At 38.4% G+C, this 15,598-nt stretch overlaps 1 protein-coding gene across 1 annotated transcript in view; it reads left to right on the plus strand.

The window, feature by feature from the left end:
* Window positions 1-15,598, plus strand: part of LOC6650477 — a 75,683-nt gene that overhangs the window by 42,928 nt on the left and 17,157 nt on the right. Inside the window, exons 3-10 of the mRNA XM_023180570.2 lie at window positions 5,957-6,095; window positions 6,222-6,291; window positions 6,394-6,504; window positions 10,560-10,766; window positions 10,849-10,994; window positions 11,255-11,405; window positions 13,019-13,149; window positions 13,210-13,369. Coding sequence (XP_023036338.2) covers window positions 5,957-6,095; window positions 6,222-6,291; window positions 6,394-6,504; window positions 10,560-10,766; window positions 10,849-10,994; window positions 11,255-11,405; window positions 13,019-13,149; window positions 13,210-13,369 — 1,115 coding nt within the window. The remainder of the gene's footprint in view (window positions 1-5,956; window positions 6,096-6,221; window positions 6,292-6,393; window positions 6,505-10,559; window positions 10,767-10,848; window positions 10,995-11,254; window positions 11,406-13,018; window positions 13,150-13,209; window positions 13,370-15,598) is intronic.

Below are 15,598 nucleotides of genomic sequence, written 5' to 3' on the forward strand. Positions count from 1 at the left end.
TACGCCTATGGGAGGTGAATATGTTTTCTGGGTCATAGGATTCCAAACGCCTTTACGGCCAAGCCTACTGAACTGGACTCTGCTGTATGATTGTCAAAGGCGACGTAATCCTTGTACCGGGCTAACTGCCATAATCGACAGCGGTGGCCATTGTGGCGTGGCGTTGGCCATAAATATAGTCTACTTTCTGGCGATACGGCACGGGCAATCGAAAGTGCATTCACTTTAGGCGTTGGTCGTATGTGGGGTCGTAAGAGTGTGTGAGTGTGTGTGTGTATGTGTGGACTCCTGTGTGAGTGCCATGCACTTGGGCGCTCAACTACTACTTGAGAATCGAAATCGGTCTGCCACAAAAGTAATAAACCACGAAATGGTATTCAAAATGGCTGGCAATAAAAGCCAGCAGCAGACGGAAGCAAGTCAGCAGTATGAATGAGAAGCTATCCGGCGTTTCGTTAGGGACAGGGCAGGGCAAAAGTAAAGGCAACCGAAAAGTCGAGCCAGAGGCAATTAACTCGAGTGCATTTTCGGGATTTTACGACCAGCAGCAGTAGGAACTGTGCAAATTTCAGGTTAGATGGGGATATTTAAAACTGTAATTAAGTCGCATATGCATGTATGTGTGTGTGTGTGTGGGTGGTTGAGTGTGCAAGGTTGAGAAGGCAAGAGACACAGAGAGTGAGTATAAAGTAAGGAAATGCAAGAGGCACATGCAAATCGATTTTGTAGCCACTAAACTTTGGTTTGCATTGCTACACTAGTTTGCCATTTGACTGCCATTAAGGCTGAGCAATGCCACAGTCGTCGTGATTTTGTGACCTTTTCAGTTTTATTCCCTTTTTTTCGGCTCCATTTGTGGCATTTTTAGTTGGGATGTGGCTGAAAATCTTAAGTTCGACAAAAAGTGAATGCAACCGCTAGAATTTCCATTTTCTAATGTCCAACTTTTTAATGAGTCAAAGAAAAAGACAATAAATGGATTTTCAATTAGAAGATATTGCATTCAAAAGCTGCATAAACTAAAACTGAAACTAAGTGTCCTTGCCATAAAGAATTCAATTAAGATATATAAAGATCTAAAAAGAAATTCCCTTAAGGAGAACTTTAAATCTTGATTGTCTCAAAAAGTTAGCTAGAAAGTAATTTTTCGTAGAACAACCAAACCCAATGACAATTTATTCTTGTTTTTAATTAATAAAGGATTAATCGCCTTTAAAGTTTTATTTCAATTATTCGAAGATCAATCGCTTTTAAAGCTTAGTTAGACTTGATCTTTATCATGTAAGTTTATACTAATATGGTGACAAAATGGAACAAAAAGGACAAGATGAGCATAAGAAAAACAAACAACAACGAAATTGATGTAAAAAAAAAATGGCCCAAAGCAACAAAATAACTACAAAATAGGCAAAGACCCAAGATGAAACTTTTATTTTGAATTTATTGCCGAATTTATTGGGCGACACTGCATAAATTTTGAACTTGGCCACAAAAGCGCGAAGGCGGAGTTTCAGGTTCTCCAGTTTTCGGTTCTTGTGTTTTGTTTGTCCCCTTTTTCTTTAACCCCCTTTATTCATTGGTTGTTGTTATTGTTGCTCCTATATTCATATGGTACAAATTATATATAGTAAAAGTAAAGAAGAAGATGAAGCGAAAACCAAACAAAAACACCAGCGGCAACAATGTGTGGAATGATGCCAACAAATGTCAACACAGCGCGAAATGAGAGTGGGATTTGGTGAGAAACTTGAAAGTGGGAGTCCGAGCGGGCGTGGGAGTGGTAGCTGGAGTTGGAGTTGGATATGGGTTGAGGGTAAAACTGTTGTTGGCAATAACAAAAGAAATTTACAGATATTACACAGCATGGCTCCATAATAATACCAATACACACACACACACACACACACACACACACACACACACACACACACCCACACACAAAGATCGAGGGAGAGACGAAAAGGGCATGAAGAAAAAGACAGTTGGGCATCTGGTAAAAAAAAAACAAAGGGGCAGTAAAACCATTTGCATACTTTTGTATATATACGTGTGTACATTTAAGGGGAGGCGTGAGTCTACTCCACCCCCCTTTCTGTTTCTGCTGCTGCTGCTGTTGTTTTTGTTTCATATTTTCCCTTCACAGTTGCCGTTGCGTTTGTTTTGTGCGAAAAACCAATTTAAAATTTGTTGCCAGTTTTGTCGTAGGTTTTTTTTGTTGTTTTTTGTTGGCGCTTTGGCGCACAATGAAATTGCCGCTGTGTGTCGGTAAACCCTTTTCTTTTATGCATAATTTGATACTTACATCTAGACAATATATTTCACCTATACATTTTCACCTATTTTCACCTGCCCAGTTAATAATAAAATTGAAATAGACAAACTGTCAAAGCCTTGGAGTTTAGACTTTGGGCATTTCAATTTGATTGGAATTAAGGAGAAACACTTTTGCTGGTAATGACTGATTTACTTGGCTTCTGATTCGCGTGCTCAAGTCCAGCCCAAAAAAGTAGGCAACACTTTTAAGAGTGAAAGAATTTTCAAAGGAAAAACTCTTTTTTTTTTTTAGATACAAAACTTAAACGTTGGAAACGCAAAACTAAAACCTTTTATAGTTCACCTGAGCGTTGCATAATTGAAGTCAACGAATTTAACTTTTTTTCTTTGCTCCACGCTAGTTTCTGACAGCAGCAGCAGCATATGTTTAAACTGTTGGGACACCAACAGACACAACCCAGGATGACAAGAGAGAGAAAGAGAGAGGGGAAAAGGTAGTAGGGATACGTCCAACGACACGCTCTGACACATATTGTCATAAAATTATTCAATGGATATTGTGAGTGCAAAGTTTTTGGTCCTTTTTTTTCTTGCTGTCGGTCTCCCCGCTTAGCCCTTTTGCAATCTTTTTGAATAGGATTTTGTAAGCGTTACAAAATAAAAAAGGCAAAATAACAGGGACGAAGAAGGAGGAGAGAAAGAGAGAGAGAGAGAGGGAGAAAGAGAGAGGGGAAACAACAACATTAAATGGCAATATGAGAAGCTTACTTTATATTGGATTTCGGGGCTAGGCGGGGCTGGACGATTAGACTTTCTAAAAACACCGACAAAAAAAAAAGAAAGAAACAACCAACCAGCAGAAAAAAAAAAACAAGAGGAGACAAAAAAAGCAAATGAGCAGAAAGTTTAGGCCAAGCCCTAAAATAAGTTTGGGCGGGGGACAAAAAGAAATACCGAAACCAGAACGTAATTACCAACCAACCATGCAGTGTGTCCAGTTCAAGGTCCGCATGGGGATTTGTTTAAAGAACGCAGCTCATTCATTCCAGGCAGAAGATAAAGTGCTACCAATTAACGCAAAATAAATAAAACTCAACTAATTGTTGGAAAAAAGAGAGCGAACCAAGACAAAAGAAATGGACGACCATCAGATGGTTGAGATGGTGGATGGGAAAGTAGAATGTGAATGAGACCAAAGGCAAACTCTTCAATTGGGCGAGGAGAAGTCGACCACTTGGCTTCGCTGCTTCTATTTCTTTTCCACGTTGGTTACCTCCCCAGCCAACTCATCCTTTTGGGCGACAGTCAACATTTCTGCAACTGCCACAATGTTGTCTTCTCTTCTTGGCCCAGTTTGTTATTTTTGGTTACCCTATAGAAAGTCAGGTATATACAGGTACCAAAATATTTTAATTTGATATCAGTCACTTAAAAGAATTTCCTTAAGCCAAATTACTCTTCATTTTGTATATTTTATGTGACTCTTGGTTAATGGGTATCTGCTATCTCGGCTTATTTCCACAGTATTTTTAATTCGTCGCTTTTAATTTAACGCACAGAACTTATTCTATTTTTCTTTTTGCTTTTTCTTTACAATTTTTACTGCTCGAGCATTTGGCGTTTATTTTTTTCCTTTTTTTTTGTGTGTGTGTTTCTTTGCCGTTTTGCTTTGCTCATTGTGCAAACTTGGCATTATTGTTTCCTAAGGCCAAGAAAAGAGAAAACACAACGTCAACACAGAGGCCAGAGAGCTAGGACAGGATGCAAACCTTCCTTGGGTTCTGCCACCTTATCGTTGCCTGCCTTTTGTTGGCTATTTGGCGTTTTTCTATTGTTTGCAAATGCGCAAAATTAAAACCTGCTGGATCCTTCTTCGCAGTAGAAGGGAGCTGGTTGATGGTAATAATGCCTAAATCGCACCCGCTTTTAAATAAATTTTGAATACAACAAAAATAAAGAAGATGATTGTGGGTTCCACTACCTTTCTCACCCTCTCCATCTCTCCATCGCGCTGTCTTTCTATCTCTTTCTCTTTTTGGTTCGTACATTTGTTTGTTGTTTACATTTTCTTGCATATATTTAATTAGGCTAATTAGGGAACGTGCTTCGGCCGCGAACGTGGCTCAAGCATGGCTTAAAAGGAGTAATTTATGCATAGCATGGCTTACTGCATTTTGAAAATAATTAGAAATTGGACAACACATGACATAGACACCACAAAAACCAAAGATGGGGTAGGTAGGTTCCCAAGGGGGTGCAGGGGGCATTGAATGAAACAGAGACGGCAACGCCTTGTGATAAGCATAAGAAATATGAGCACCGGATATAAATTGTGTCAGCGGCAAAATGATAAAAAACCACTTAAAGGAGCAAACAATACGGCTGGCAGTCAGCCGGCACAATGACAAACCGCTCGACTAACCGCAAACGAAAGAAGGAGCGAGACAATGAAGGCAATGGGGCCCAAAAGCAAAGCCAAGTCATAGATAGCAAACGACGACGACGACGACGACAACGACGACTCCGACGACAACAACGATGACGGAAACAACAAAGGGTCACAACTTGCGCGGGGACTTGGCCATTGCCAAGTCATTTGCGGCACTCGGCGTTTGTCTGTTGGGATCTCTGCTATATATGTAGGTACATACGTATGTATGTATGACTCCCCCAGTACGTATCTAGCGTATGGCCAACCCTCGGATGGACGGACATTAACAAATACAATAAAAGCGCCAAAGATAGCACGTCAGGCTTTTTAATGCGCAAAATTGCAAACGTTGTGTCCGACCGACGCGTCGGCCGAGCTGTGAAAATAATGCGAAACGGAAGAAATTAGTTGCGTGCAAATTTATGCTCAGGGTACGTCTTTTCCATTCGCCTTTGCCCGCTGGCACAATTCGACCGTTAGTCCGTTCGATGCCTCAGTTATATACGGTTCTTGCTTTGCATGGAAAGGAAAAGGGTCATTTTAGTGAAGTGTGAAATTTCAGGCTCAACTTGCTTTAAAATATTTCCAAAATTCCAAAGTTTTACATAAATTTTGCAATTGCTAGAAATATATATATAACTTACATTAGCCATTGGTGACACACGTCCTTGTCCTTGTCTGTCCTTTAGCAAGTTGGTATTAAGTACTCAAATCAGTTAATATATGTATATAGATTAGATAAATTTCATTTAAATTTAAATATGTATCTATTTTTGAAATGTCCATAAATTTCATTATGGTGGCATAGAAAGAAAATTATTTATTATTCCTTATACTAATATGGGAAAAATGTATTTGTGACATCTGTAGATATTTGGATAAGGTCCTTAAAGAACTCTCTGCTCTTCTCTCTACCCAAAAACATAAGGGCAAAACAAATGGAAAAAACGGAAGAATCAAACACTTTTACTCCAACTCCACATTTTAGCAGGCATTAAAATTTACGACCTCCGCTGCGACAACTCAAATGCTTTAGGAGGCACATTTGCTGACACAACTTATCGACAATATTTAGGTTTCTCGTTCTGTTCTGTTTGGTAATTTTTTTTCTGTCGTTTTTTTTGCATTTCCCTCCGGGAAGCTAAGATATACAGCAGAGATGGCAAATAACAGTAGCAGCAACTACTTAGGCAACTTTTAACATTTATGTGACGGACACGTTTTTCCGCTTTCCCTTTTTCCTTTTTGCAGTTTCGATGTGCGTGGACGACCCTTCGAGAAGGCTCTCTACTGGTCGGATACAAACTCATTTGGGCCACGTGCGTATTTTGTTACCGGACAGCAGCCAGCCAAATTATCTGTGGACAATATACAACTGGATGATGAGGGCGTAAGTGGTGAAAAAAAATAATTGCGCAGAAAAGTATGCTACATTATAAAAATATATATATTTTTTTTTTCGTTTTTCCTTTTTCCCTGCTGCTGTTTTTTATTGCACTTTCATGACTATCAACAGGTTTACCGCTGCCGCGTTGACTTTCAAAACTCGCCCACCCGTAATCATAGAATTAATTTAACGGTTATTGGTAAGTAGAGAGGATTCTGGTCTTAATGCATTGCAATGGCATCCATTAAATCCTTGTGATTCTTGTTTCGCAACCACTCTTCTCTCTTCTCGCTGTTTGCAGTTCCTCCGCATCAAATACTCGTGTACGATGCCTCGGGTCGAGATGTGGCTGGCGCAGTGGGTCCATTGCTAGAAGGCGATAATATTGTGTTGACATGTGAAGTGCGTGGCGGTAAGTAAATCATGATAAACGACACAGACCCAACCCCCACACACACACGCACACGCACACACTCACTGACACATTCACACAGCTGCTTAAATGTAGCACTCAGACAAAAGGCTATCAGGCAAGGACATAGCGAGCAGCAGCAGCAGCAGCAGCCGCAGCAAAACGCAACTGTCCCGACTGCCAGTCAGTCTATTTAAAGAATTAAAGATGGAGCTCACCAGATAGGCTGACTGTCCGACTTCTGACTTGTCATTCACCACCCTCAACCCCAGTTGGAGTCTAAGTCATCGTAAATAATAAAAATAAATGTATGTCAAAGTCTGCGGTGACATTGCTCTGGCTACCAACCACATAGACGACAGACGACAACGGCAACAGCAACAGCAAAAGCAACAGCAACACCGACTGTGGCCACACAACATCGACCTCGTCGTCGTTGTCGTCTGCTGCGGCTGTCATTGCCACTTTACTTTGAAAAATGCAACAATTTTTAGTCTGGGCTCCCTTTCTCCTTTATGTCGTCTGCTTTGGCATCGCATCGTTGCCATCACTGGGCACCTACCTATGACCTATAGGCATATGCGGCATCGTAAATCTTTAAAAAGGTCCCCAAGGTGAAAAGCAACCGCAGCAACCAGGAGCACACCATCGTCTAAAGTCTAAAGTTTTCTTTTCCGTTCTTTTCAGTTCTTATTTCTTTTTTTTTTTCTACACTGTTTGCTGGCAAGTGTGAAAAATTTGTACAAGTTGTTCGCATGGCTGAACTGCTTGGGGTGTGTGCGTTTTGCGGTCTCTTTTCGCCCGGATGACTGGCTGCGACAGCATTGGAGAACTCAGTCTCCTCTCTGGCCCTCGACACGACCATTATAAATCATTAACTTTATGACAACAATATTTTGGCTGAGCTAAAGCAAACGCCCAGATATTTTCCATGTCAGCTTGCAACTTTATTTGAGGCAAATTTTCTTGAATCTTGCCAAAAATAAAGAAAATGAAAACTAAGCTGATTTAAGTGCCATAAAAGACATCAAACAGATTGTTCTAGAATCTAAAAATGCAATATTTAAAAAAAAGCTCACAACTCTTAAATATAAAATTCAGCTTTAATCTAAATAAACAAATACTGCTAAAGCTAAAGGAAAGAATGGAAGAATTATGTTAGCTTTAATAATCTATAAACTTTATGACCTATCTACCGAGGACGGCTTCAAAAATATATATTTGAGTTTGTTTATATAAATATATAATTTGAATCAAATGTTAAAAGATAATTATCAAGTTCAAGAGTTGTGAATATACAAAAGTTAAGCAAGAATGAGTTAAAAATTTTAACTTAAAATACAGTCTTGAAACTGAATAATATGGTTTGTAATATATTATATATTATTATATAATTATATTATTGTCTATTGTGGCAACCCAGATTTAAGACCTCTGAACTTGAATTTAGCATGTGTGGGAATTTCTTTCTTTTATCTATCAAGTCTTGACTTAATAACAAGTACAAAATAATCACTTCCAATAGACAGAATATTATATATTTTGACTACATTTTAGTAAGAATTTGGATTTCCTATAACTTTTGGCATTCGTCTTTAGTTTTTCTTTGTTTTTAAAGCCATTGGCAACAAAACGTAGTTGGCAGTATCATTTGCGCAATACGTTAATGCCTTTGTTTGAATGCACTTTATCTCACTTTTGATGGAGCTCAACTCAAATTTTGGTATTGCGAACTGCAGCAAAGTGTAGAATTTGCTGTTTAGGTGGTCATGATTTTGCTAGTGTTGTAGCTGCTGTTGTTTACGTGCGCGATTTGGATGGCAAAAGGATTTGGCTTCTGCTTTGGCATTTGGTGTGTGCAGGAGTTTGCTTTTGGTTTTGCTCTAGTAGCAGGAGCAGCAGCAGTGCGTCACGTCGTTGCTTTGACTAACCGCATGTGAATGAGCCAGGCAAATGGGTAACTGGCAACCAGCAAGTGAAGCTCTCTGCATGCACACTTCCATCCATCCATCCATCCATCTATCCATCCATCCGAGTACCACACCTATGATGATATTTGGAATGAGGACAAAGAACGAACACCGACTACGACGACGGCGACGGCGACGGTGACGACATTTGCTTTTGACACCTGCTGAGCCTGACAAGCTTCTTGGCAGGCAGGTGGCACACTGGAGCTAGCTATACCACTGATTTGTATGCAACATTCTCTGAGGCTCTGGCAATGGCCCTGGCAGACCGCAATGCATACTCGTATTTCATTTTTGATTATGCAACCGCAACGTTTGCTGGGCGCTAAGCCAAATTAACTAATATTACAATTTCAAGCGCCACATGGCGCTGACAGCGGGTGGAAACTGGCACAAAAAGGCTTGCTAAATTCACAGTCCACATTCCGGAAGCTTTGGATGAGATGGTGAATTTCTGATTAAAGTAAATGCAAATCCTGTAGCTATTTTTATGGCCGCTCACTAATCATAGCCCGGCTACAATAAACGCCAAAAGCCAAATTGCTTTATCAACTTTATTAACTTCGACTAATAGCAATTAATACCAGTAATAAAAAGCTAATCTAAGCGGCCTCCCATAAAACTTGGGTTGTCCATTGTGTTCTGGGGGGTGCTTTAATGGGCGACCAGTATCAGGCGTTCCTCTATGGATATTCCGTTTCAACAGGAGCTAGAGCATTGTCCGGCCAATTGTCAGCAACCTTAAGTATGGCTTAACATGGGGCAAAAGCGTTGTCTTCATTACAGGAAGGAAGCCAGAGTGTAGAAGAAGGATGGCAAAAGGCAAAAGGGGACACAGTTATTTGTCTATTATACCCACATTCCACCCAACCACCCAACCACCCATCCCACCATCAACAACGTGTGTGCGTGTATTAGTATGTTTGTTTGGTTGTGTGGCTTATTGTCGCCAATGTCCTCGCTGAGTATCCTTTGCAATCAACAAACATTTGGTAGCTCAACTACTGCAAGGGCAGTAAATTCCCCCCAGAACTCCCAAAGGCAAACGATTCACTCAGCTATCAGCTACTTACGAGTCTCCCTCAGCTCTCTTGCCAGCTCTCAATCGCATTCGCAACAATTTCTCCGTCTCCATCCACCACCTCCATCATTCTATTTCACTCATCGCTGGCTCAGATGCTTGTTGCTATTGTTGTTCATTTCCGTCACATTCACTTGGCTCACTTAATGCTAGCCAAGGAGGCTTGGACCTCTGTACACTTAAACGGATTAAAAATATTTCCTACATTTTGATATGTGAACAAGAGAAATGCTTTCGCTATCATCCCTAACAGAATTGCAACTGATGAAAGAATTGATGGAAAAAAACAAATATAAATCTATGCTATCTACTCTAATAAAAGCCAAGTTAATAAATAAAGGACTATATATGTATGTACACTTTGAATGGAATTGCTTTCATATGAATATATGAATATATTCGTATCTCAATTCTCTTTCTACTACAAAACTTTTCCATCTAATTCAATATTCACGCTTATGCGTTTGAATGAGAAGCAGTTTGGTTGCCAACTTTGGCTACATAGACGAGACAGGACAAGAGTGGCGGGAGGATGTTACGGGTCGTGGCTCGTCTACAACTTTTGCTAGTTAAGCTGGCTAAGCCTTTTTTAAAAGCCTTGGGTACACACTCCTAAATGCGCATTATCATTAAAATGTTTAAAGTTTCTTTTTTCGGTCATAAATTTTCAAATGCTTCACTGCGGTCACGCCGCTTCCGCTGCCCAATCCACCCATCCGCCCATCCACCTACCATCCTCATTAGCACTCAGTCTACCCACTCGCTAAGCGGGTTAATAATGCATGAGGCAAACAAACTTTTGCCAACAGAAAACACAAAAAACAATTTACAAAAAAAAAAGAGAAAAAATTTAAAATTAATTTGTACATTAAACATTAATTTTGATTTGGCAAGTGAAGTAAAGATTTCATTTGCGGCAAAACAAAAAATCCAATTCTAATAATTAAATTGAAATTGATTCTATTCCATTCTCTGTCTGTCGATCTGTCTAACATATCATGCAGGACGGCCGGAGCCGACAGTCACCTGGTTGAATGGCACACGTACTCTGGAAGCTGGCAGCGGTGTCTCGATGGGTCGTCATGTGACTGTCAATAGGCTGGAGGTACCACAAATTACACGTTCCGCTCTAAATAATACTTATCGCTGTCAAGCGTCCAATACAAAACTTGTGGCACCCGTAGAGCGAAGCATTCGCATTGAGATGTTACGTAAGTGAAGAGTCCCAGCCCCAGGCTCAATGAATTATGAGCTCTCTCTGTATTTGCATATATTTCTATATATATTTTCTAGTCAAACCCACATCGGTCAATTTAACCAATAAGCTGAAGGTCTTCTCATCGAGCACACAATATAATCTCACCTGCATTGTGGCCGGTTCGGTGCCGGATACTGAAATCAGATGGACACAGAATAATCGCCCCTTTAAACGCGGCATGGTAAGCAATCCAATCCATATTCAATCCCCTCCAAAAGGGGGAGCCAAAATCGAACTCAATCTTGGCCAGAGACACGCCCAAGTGTCAAGCAGATGCTTCGACTGCTGCTCCTTGCTTTTTATTTATGAATTTCTCTCCTGACATGAAGACAGCACAATGCATACATACATATGTACATATATGTTAACTATGTATGTGTGTGTAGCCAATGGGCACTTTTCTAATCGATTTCACTTTATCTTCTGTCCACCCACACGCAGCTGTCATCGAGCCAAGGCAATGGACGCGTCATATCCACATTGTCATTTTATCCACAACCTGAAGATGATGGCACCATGCTCAAATGCGAGGGTTCAAATCCTCGATTACAGAACTCGGCCATCGAGGATACGCTTATGATGAATGTCATCTGTAAGTGGACATACTTATCTTTCCCCACCCAGTCTCCCTTACTCTCCCCAGTTGATATACCTTGAATTTCGATTAGATTTTTCATAGATGCAATCTCACATATTAAATATATATGTATGTACATGTGTGTGGGCGGACAGCTCACAAATCAAAGCCACTTGTGCAAATAAGACTAAATTATCTAGCTTTATTTACCATAGCTTCCAGTTGTGGACTAGTTGCTGTTACTTTAACATTAGTATATACATATAAAGGCAATCGGGTCATAAAAAGCCAAATGGTAAATTTGTTGGCTGGTTTGCTTTTTCCCATATTTACTAACAAAAATATGCCATAAATTTTACTTTATATGATTATCAATTTAAAATCAACAACAATTCATAAACACAACAAAAAATAATAACATAAAAAAAAAGGAAGAAAATATTACCCTCTGCCATGGGAAAGGTCAGTGCACAAAATAAGTTGAAAAAAAAAAAGTAAATGGTTTCGCCCCATCAAAGTTTACTTTTCAGTTTCAAAAGCTTAGTTGTCACTTTGTTGGTTTATTTTCTTACAAAAAAATGAGTACATTAACTAGTCAGTAAGCTAAAATTGTTAGGTGAAGTTGCCACATAATTTGGAAAAAAAGTGTTGATTAAATTTTTTAAAACTATTTTAATATTTTAACGAATTTGTATGACAACCACTTATGTTAACAAACTTTTAGTAAGGGTATTTGCATTTCGACATTGTTATTTAGTTGTTTTTCTTCTTTTTCTCGTATCTTTACGCTCATATAATCATAAATTTATTGAATTTTAAAATCTCACGCATGCTGGGGACACAGAAAGTCATAAATAATCAATGGCAATTCGTTTCTAAGCTTCTCAGAATGAAGCCAAGAAAATTTTAACCCACCATCTAACTTTCTGCATAAGTAAATCACAGACTGGGGTAGAAACAAAAGCGAAAAAGAAAAGTCCTGCATCAAAAGGAATTGATATAATTGAATTAGGACATTGGATTATGCATTTAAGAAAATTCAGCAAAAAGAAACCTTTACAAATAGTCTTTGAATTTACTTTTTTTTTTCTTTTTGCTCTTCTTTAACCCTTTTATGTTTTCCTTTTTACACCTAACAATTTGTTGCTCCGGTCGTGTTTTTTTTACCTTTTATATATTTAGGTATATGGATATCCTGGTCCATGATGTTGTAAAAATAAAAACATCTTAAATTTTTTATATGGATCCATCATTGATATTGAGAGTCACTCGCTGGCAAGCAAAACGATTTTAATTTAAAAATTTTGTCATACTCATTGGATCAAGAATTGGGAATGAGGCATTGAGGGGGTCTACGCAGGTTTATAACGCGGTTCTGTTGTTAACTTTTATGGGCTTTTGCCCTTGGCGAAAGCATTGTCGCAACGCGGCTCGTATATTTTGTCACATTTTATTATGCAATAATATTTTTCGATTTTATATTTTATATAACAATGTTGTCGCCGTCTCTCTCTCTCTCTCACTCTTTGGCCCCAAAATAGCATTAAATCTCTCTCACTCTAGCCAATTAGGTGTTGAGATTATGGGTAGAACTAATAATTTAACAAATTATCAATACTATCTTACAGATCCGCCACAGGTCACCTTATCGCTGGGTTCCACTTTGCGTCCTGATGACATAAAAGAGGGCGACGATGTCTACTTTGAGTGTCACATTAAATCCAATCCCAAGGAGCATCGCATTATGTGGTCTCATGATGTAAGTTACATCAAAATTGTTAATTAAAACTGAATAACTTATCGTTTGTGGCATTTTCAGGGCCAGCCAGTCACTCAGAATGTATCATGGGGCATCATTATATCGACACGATCTTTGGTCTTGCAACGTGTGGGAAGGATTCACTCTGGCTATTATGCCTGCTCGGCGGCCAATGATCGCGGCGAGACTCAAAGTGCTCCAGTGAACCTAAGGATACGCTGTAAGTAAACTCTGCACTAAAAACCCATTTACTCTTGAATAAATAGTACAATTTATAGTGAAATATAAATTATAAGTATATATCGCCATATTGAACCCCTATTAAATAAGTTATTGTCTTCTTTAGACTATTTACAATTCAAATTGACTTTTGCTGCAATACAAATTTATTACATTTTCGTTGCATTCTGTAATATTTAGCAATATGTTTTAAAATTGGGTTAACTTTTTGCCTACCTAAATTATAATAATTTATTTGCAAAATGTAAAAACTCGTAAATATATAAATTTAATAAATATCAGCAGTTCATTTTATTACAAGCGAAACAAATTTTTAAAAAACTAGACAAAAAAATGTAAATATTTTACACAAAATTATTAATATACCAAATGCTGGAAGGAATCTGTTTCGTGGGGTGAGATGGGGTAGTTGGTTTTGGTTTTTGGGGGGTGGTGAACTAGAAAAAAAATAACCAAAAATTTGCACAAAAATTATGCTGACAGTTGATGTCAGTCGAGCGGAGCATTAAAAATACATATGCATAAATTTATGCACAACTACACCCACACACACACATACACAAACGCACAAGGACATAGGCACACGCATGCAATAACGCAACTATTATCCATATTACGTATACGCAGCGTACGACCATGATAACTAACTGAGATGAAGCTCCAAACTCACCCAAAAAAAATAGAACAAACACACATACAAACATCCACCCACACGCTCACACACACAAAGACACAACAACAGCGGCAGTTCACTTGACAAAATCGCAAAAACCTCCATATCCACATATAACAGATATGGTGTTGGGGGGAGGGAGTGGTGGATAAGGGTATGGACAATAGGATAGACCATAACTAAAAATATGTTAAAATGACACAAAATATTTTGTGCAAAATGCCGTAATATACACAATATAACGTTATATTGTGTCGCTAGGCTGTCATGCGTATGCATATCTCTTTCTCTCTCTCTCTCTCTATCTGTATGTGTGTGTGTGTGTGCGTGTATTTGTGTAAATGCATTTCGGGTTTACATTTTATCAAATAGACGACAAAACTTCACAAATTTTTACAATTTCATAAACAAAACATCAATGGCAGGCAGATAGTTTAATTTGAATATTAAGCCCTTTGCCATACAATGCAACAAAAACTCTGCAATTTTTGTTTGCCAACTTAAATTTTGAATAAAATTTACTAGCTTTTAGAACCTCATTACAATGATTATTAAAATATTAATCAGTTCTTGTGGCAAGGAAGAACAGGCAGCAACTGTGGAATATCCAGTGAATGTTATTTGATATTGTTTATCGAGTTGATGATTAAACAAACCAAATGAAGTCAAAAGGCCTTATAAGAGAAAACATTTGTATTCGCATACCTCCAATATTTCTTTTGTTAAATGGAAAATGAATTAATCTCAAAAGGATTCAAAGGATGTATGAATTTAATTAGAAACATTTGTTAGTTACTTTGTTTAACTTGGTTTCAATAACAGTTTAATAATTGACTTTGACATAATGCAATGAGTATCTTGAGGCGACTTTCTGTCTGCATTTCACACTTTCAATCAAAAATCTACAGCATACATACATATGCTCACATACATACATATATAAAAGTAAATGTAACTGCATAAATGTAATTGCAGAGACATGCAATGATAAATTATTACAAAAAGCAGTGAACAAAATAAATGTTGGCGATACAAAATGCTGTGAAGCATTGTACAAACAATATTGAAAATGTCTCAATTACCGTTATAGAGCATTTACTTCCGACTGTATTTCTAAATAATTAATGATGCTTAAATACAAAATGAATGTAACGATGTGAATGTGTGTGAATAAATATCCATACTCCATATAGTATGCATTGTAGTTGTTTGTATTCATATGTGGGAGCCCATTTAACCATTCGTTGGGAATGTGGAAAGTGTCGGGGGCAAAGGCGAAACTTTAGCCCCAGAACTTATCGTGTCAGCTGGCGGTCTGAAGAGTGTGTGGCAAACTGTCTGCTATTTGGTTTCAGGGTGGATAATAAAAATGAATGATCTGCTTTTATTATTGAAACTCATAGTCATTATTAAACCATTTATAATTATGGGCCAAGCAAACGGGCAACATGAACGAACGACCAACGAACGAAATGACCAGGACAACAAGAGTAAAGCAACAGAAAGGACGAACTGAACCAAAATGAACTGAATCAA

This window comes from Drosophila willistoni, chromosome 3R (genome assembly GCF_018902025.1).
Source record: "Drosophila willistoni isolate 14030-0811.24 chromosome 3R, UCI_dwil_1.1, whole genome shotgun sequence".
Classification (NCBI taxonomy): Eukaryota; Metazoa; Arthropoda; class Insecta; order Diptera; family Drosophilidae; genus Drosophila; species Drosophila willistoni.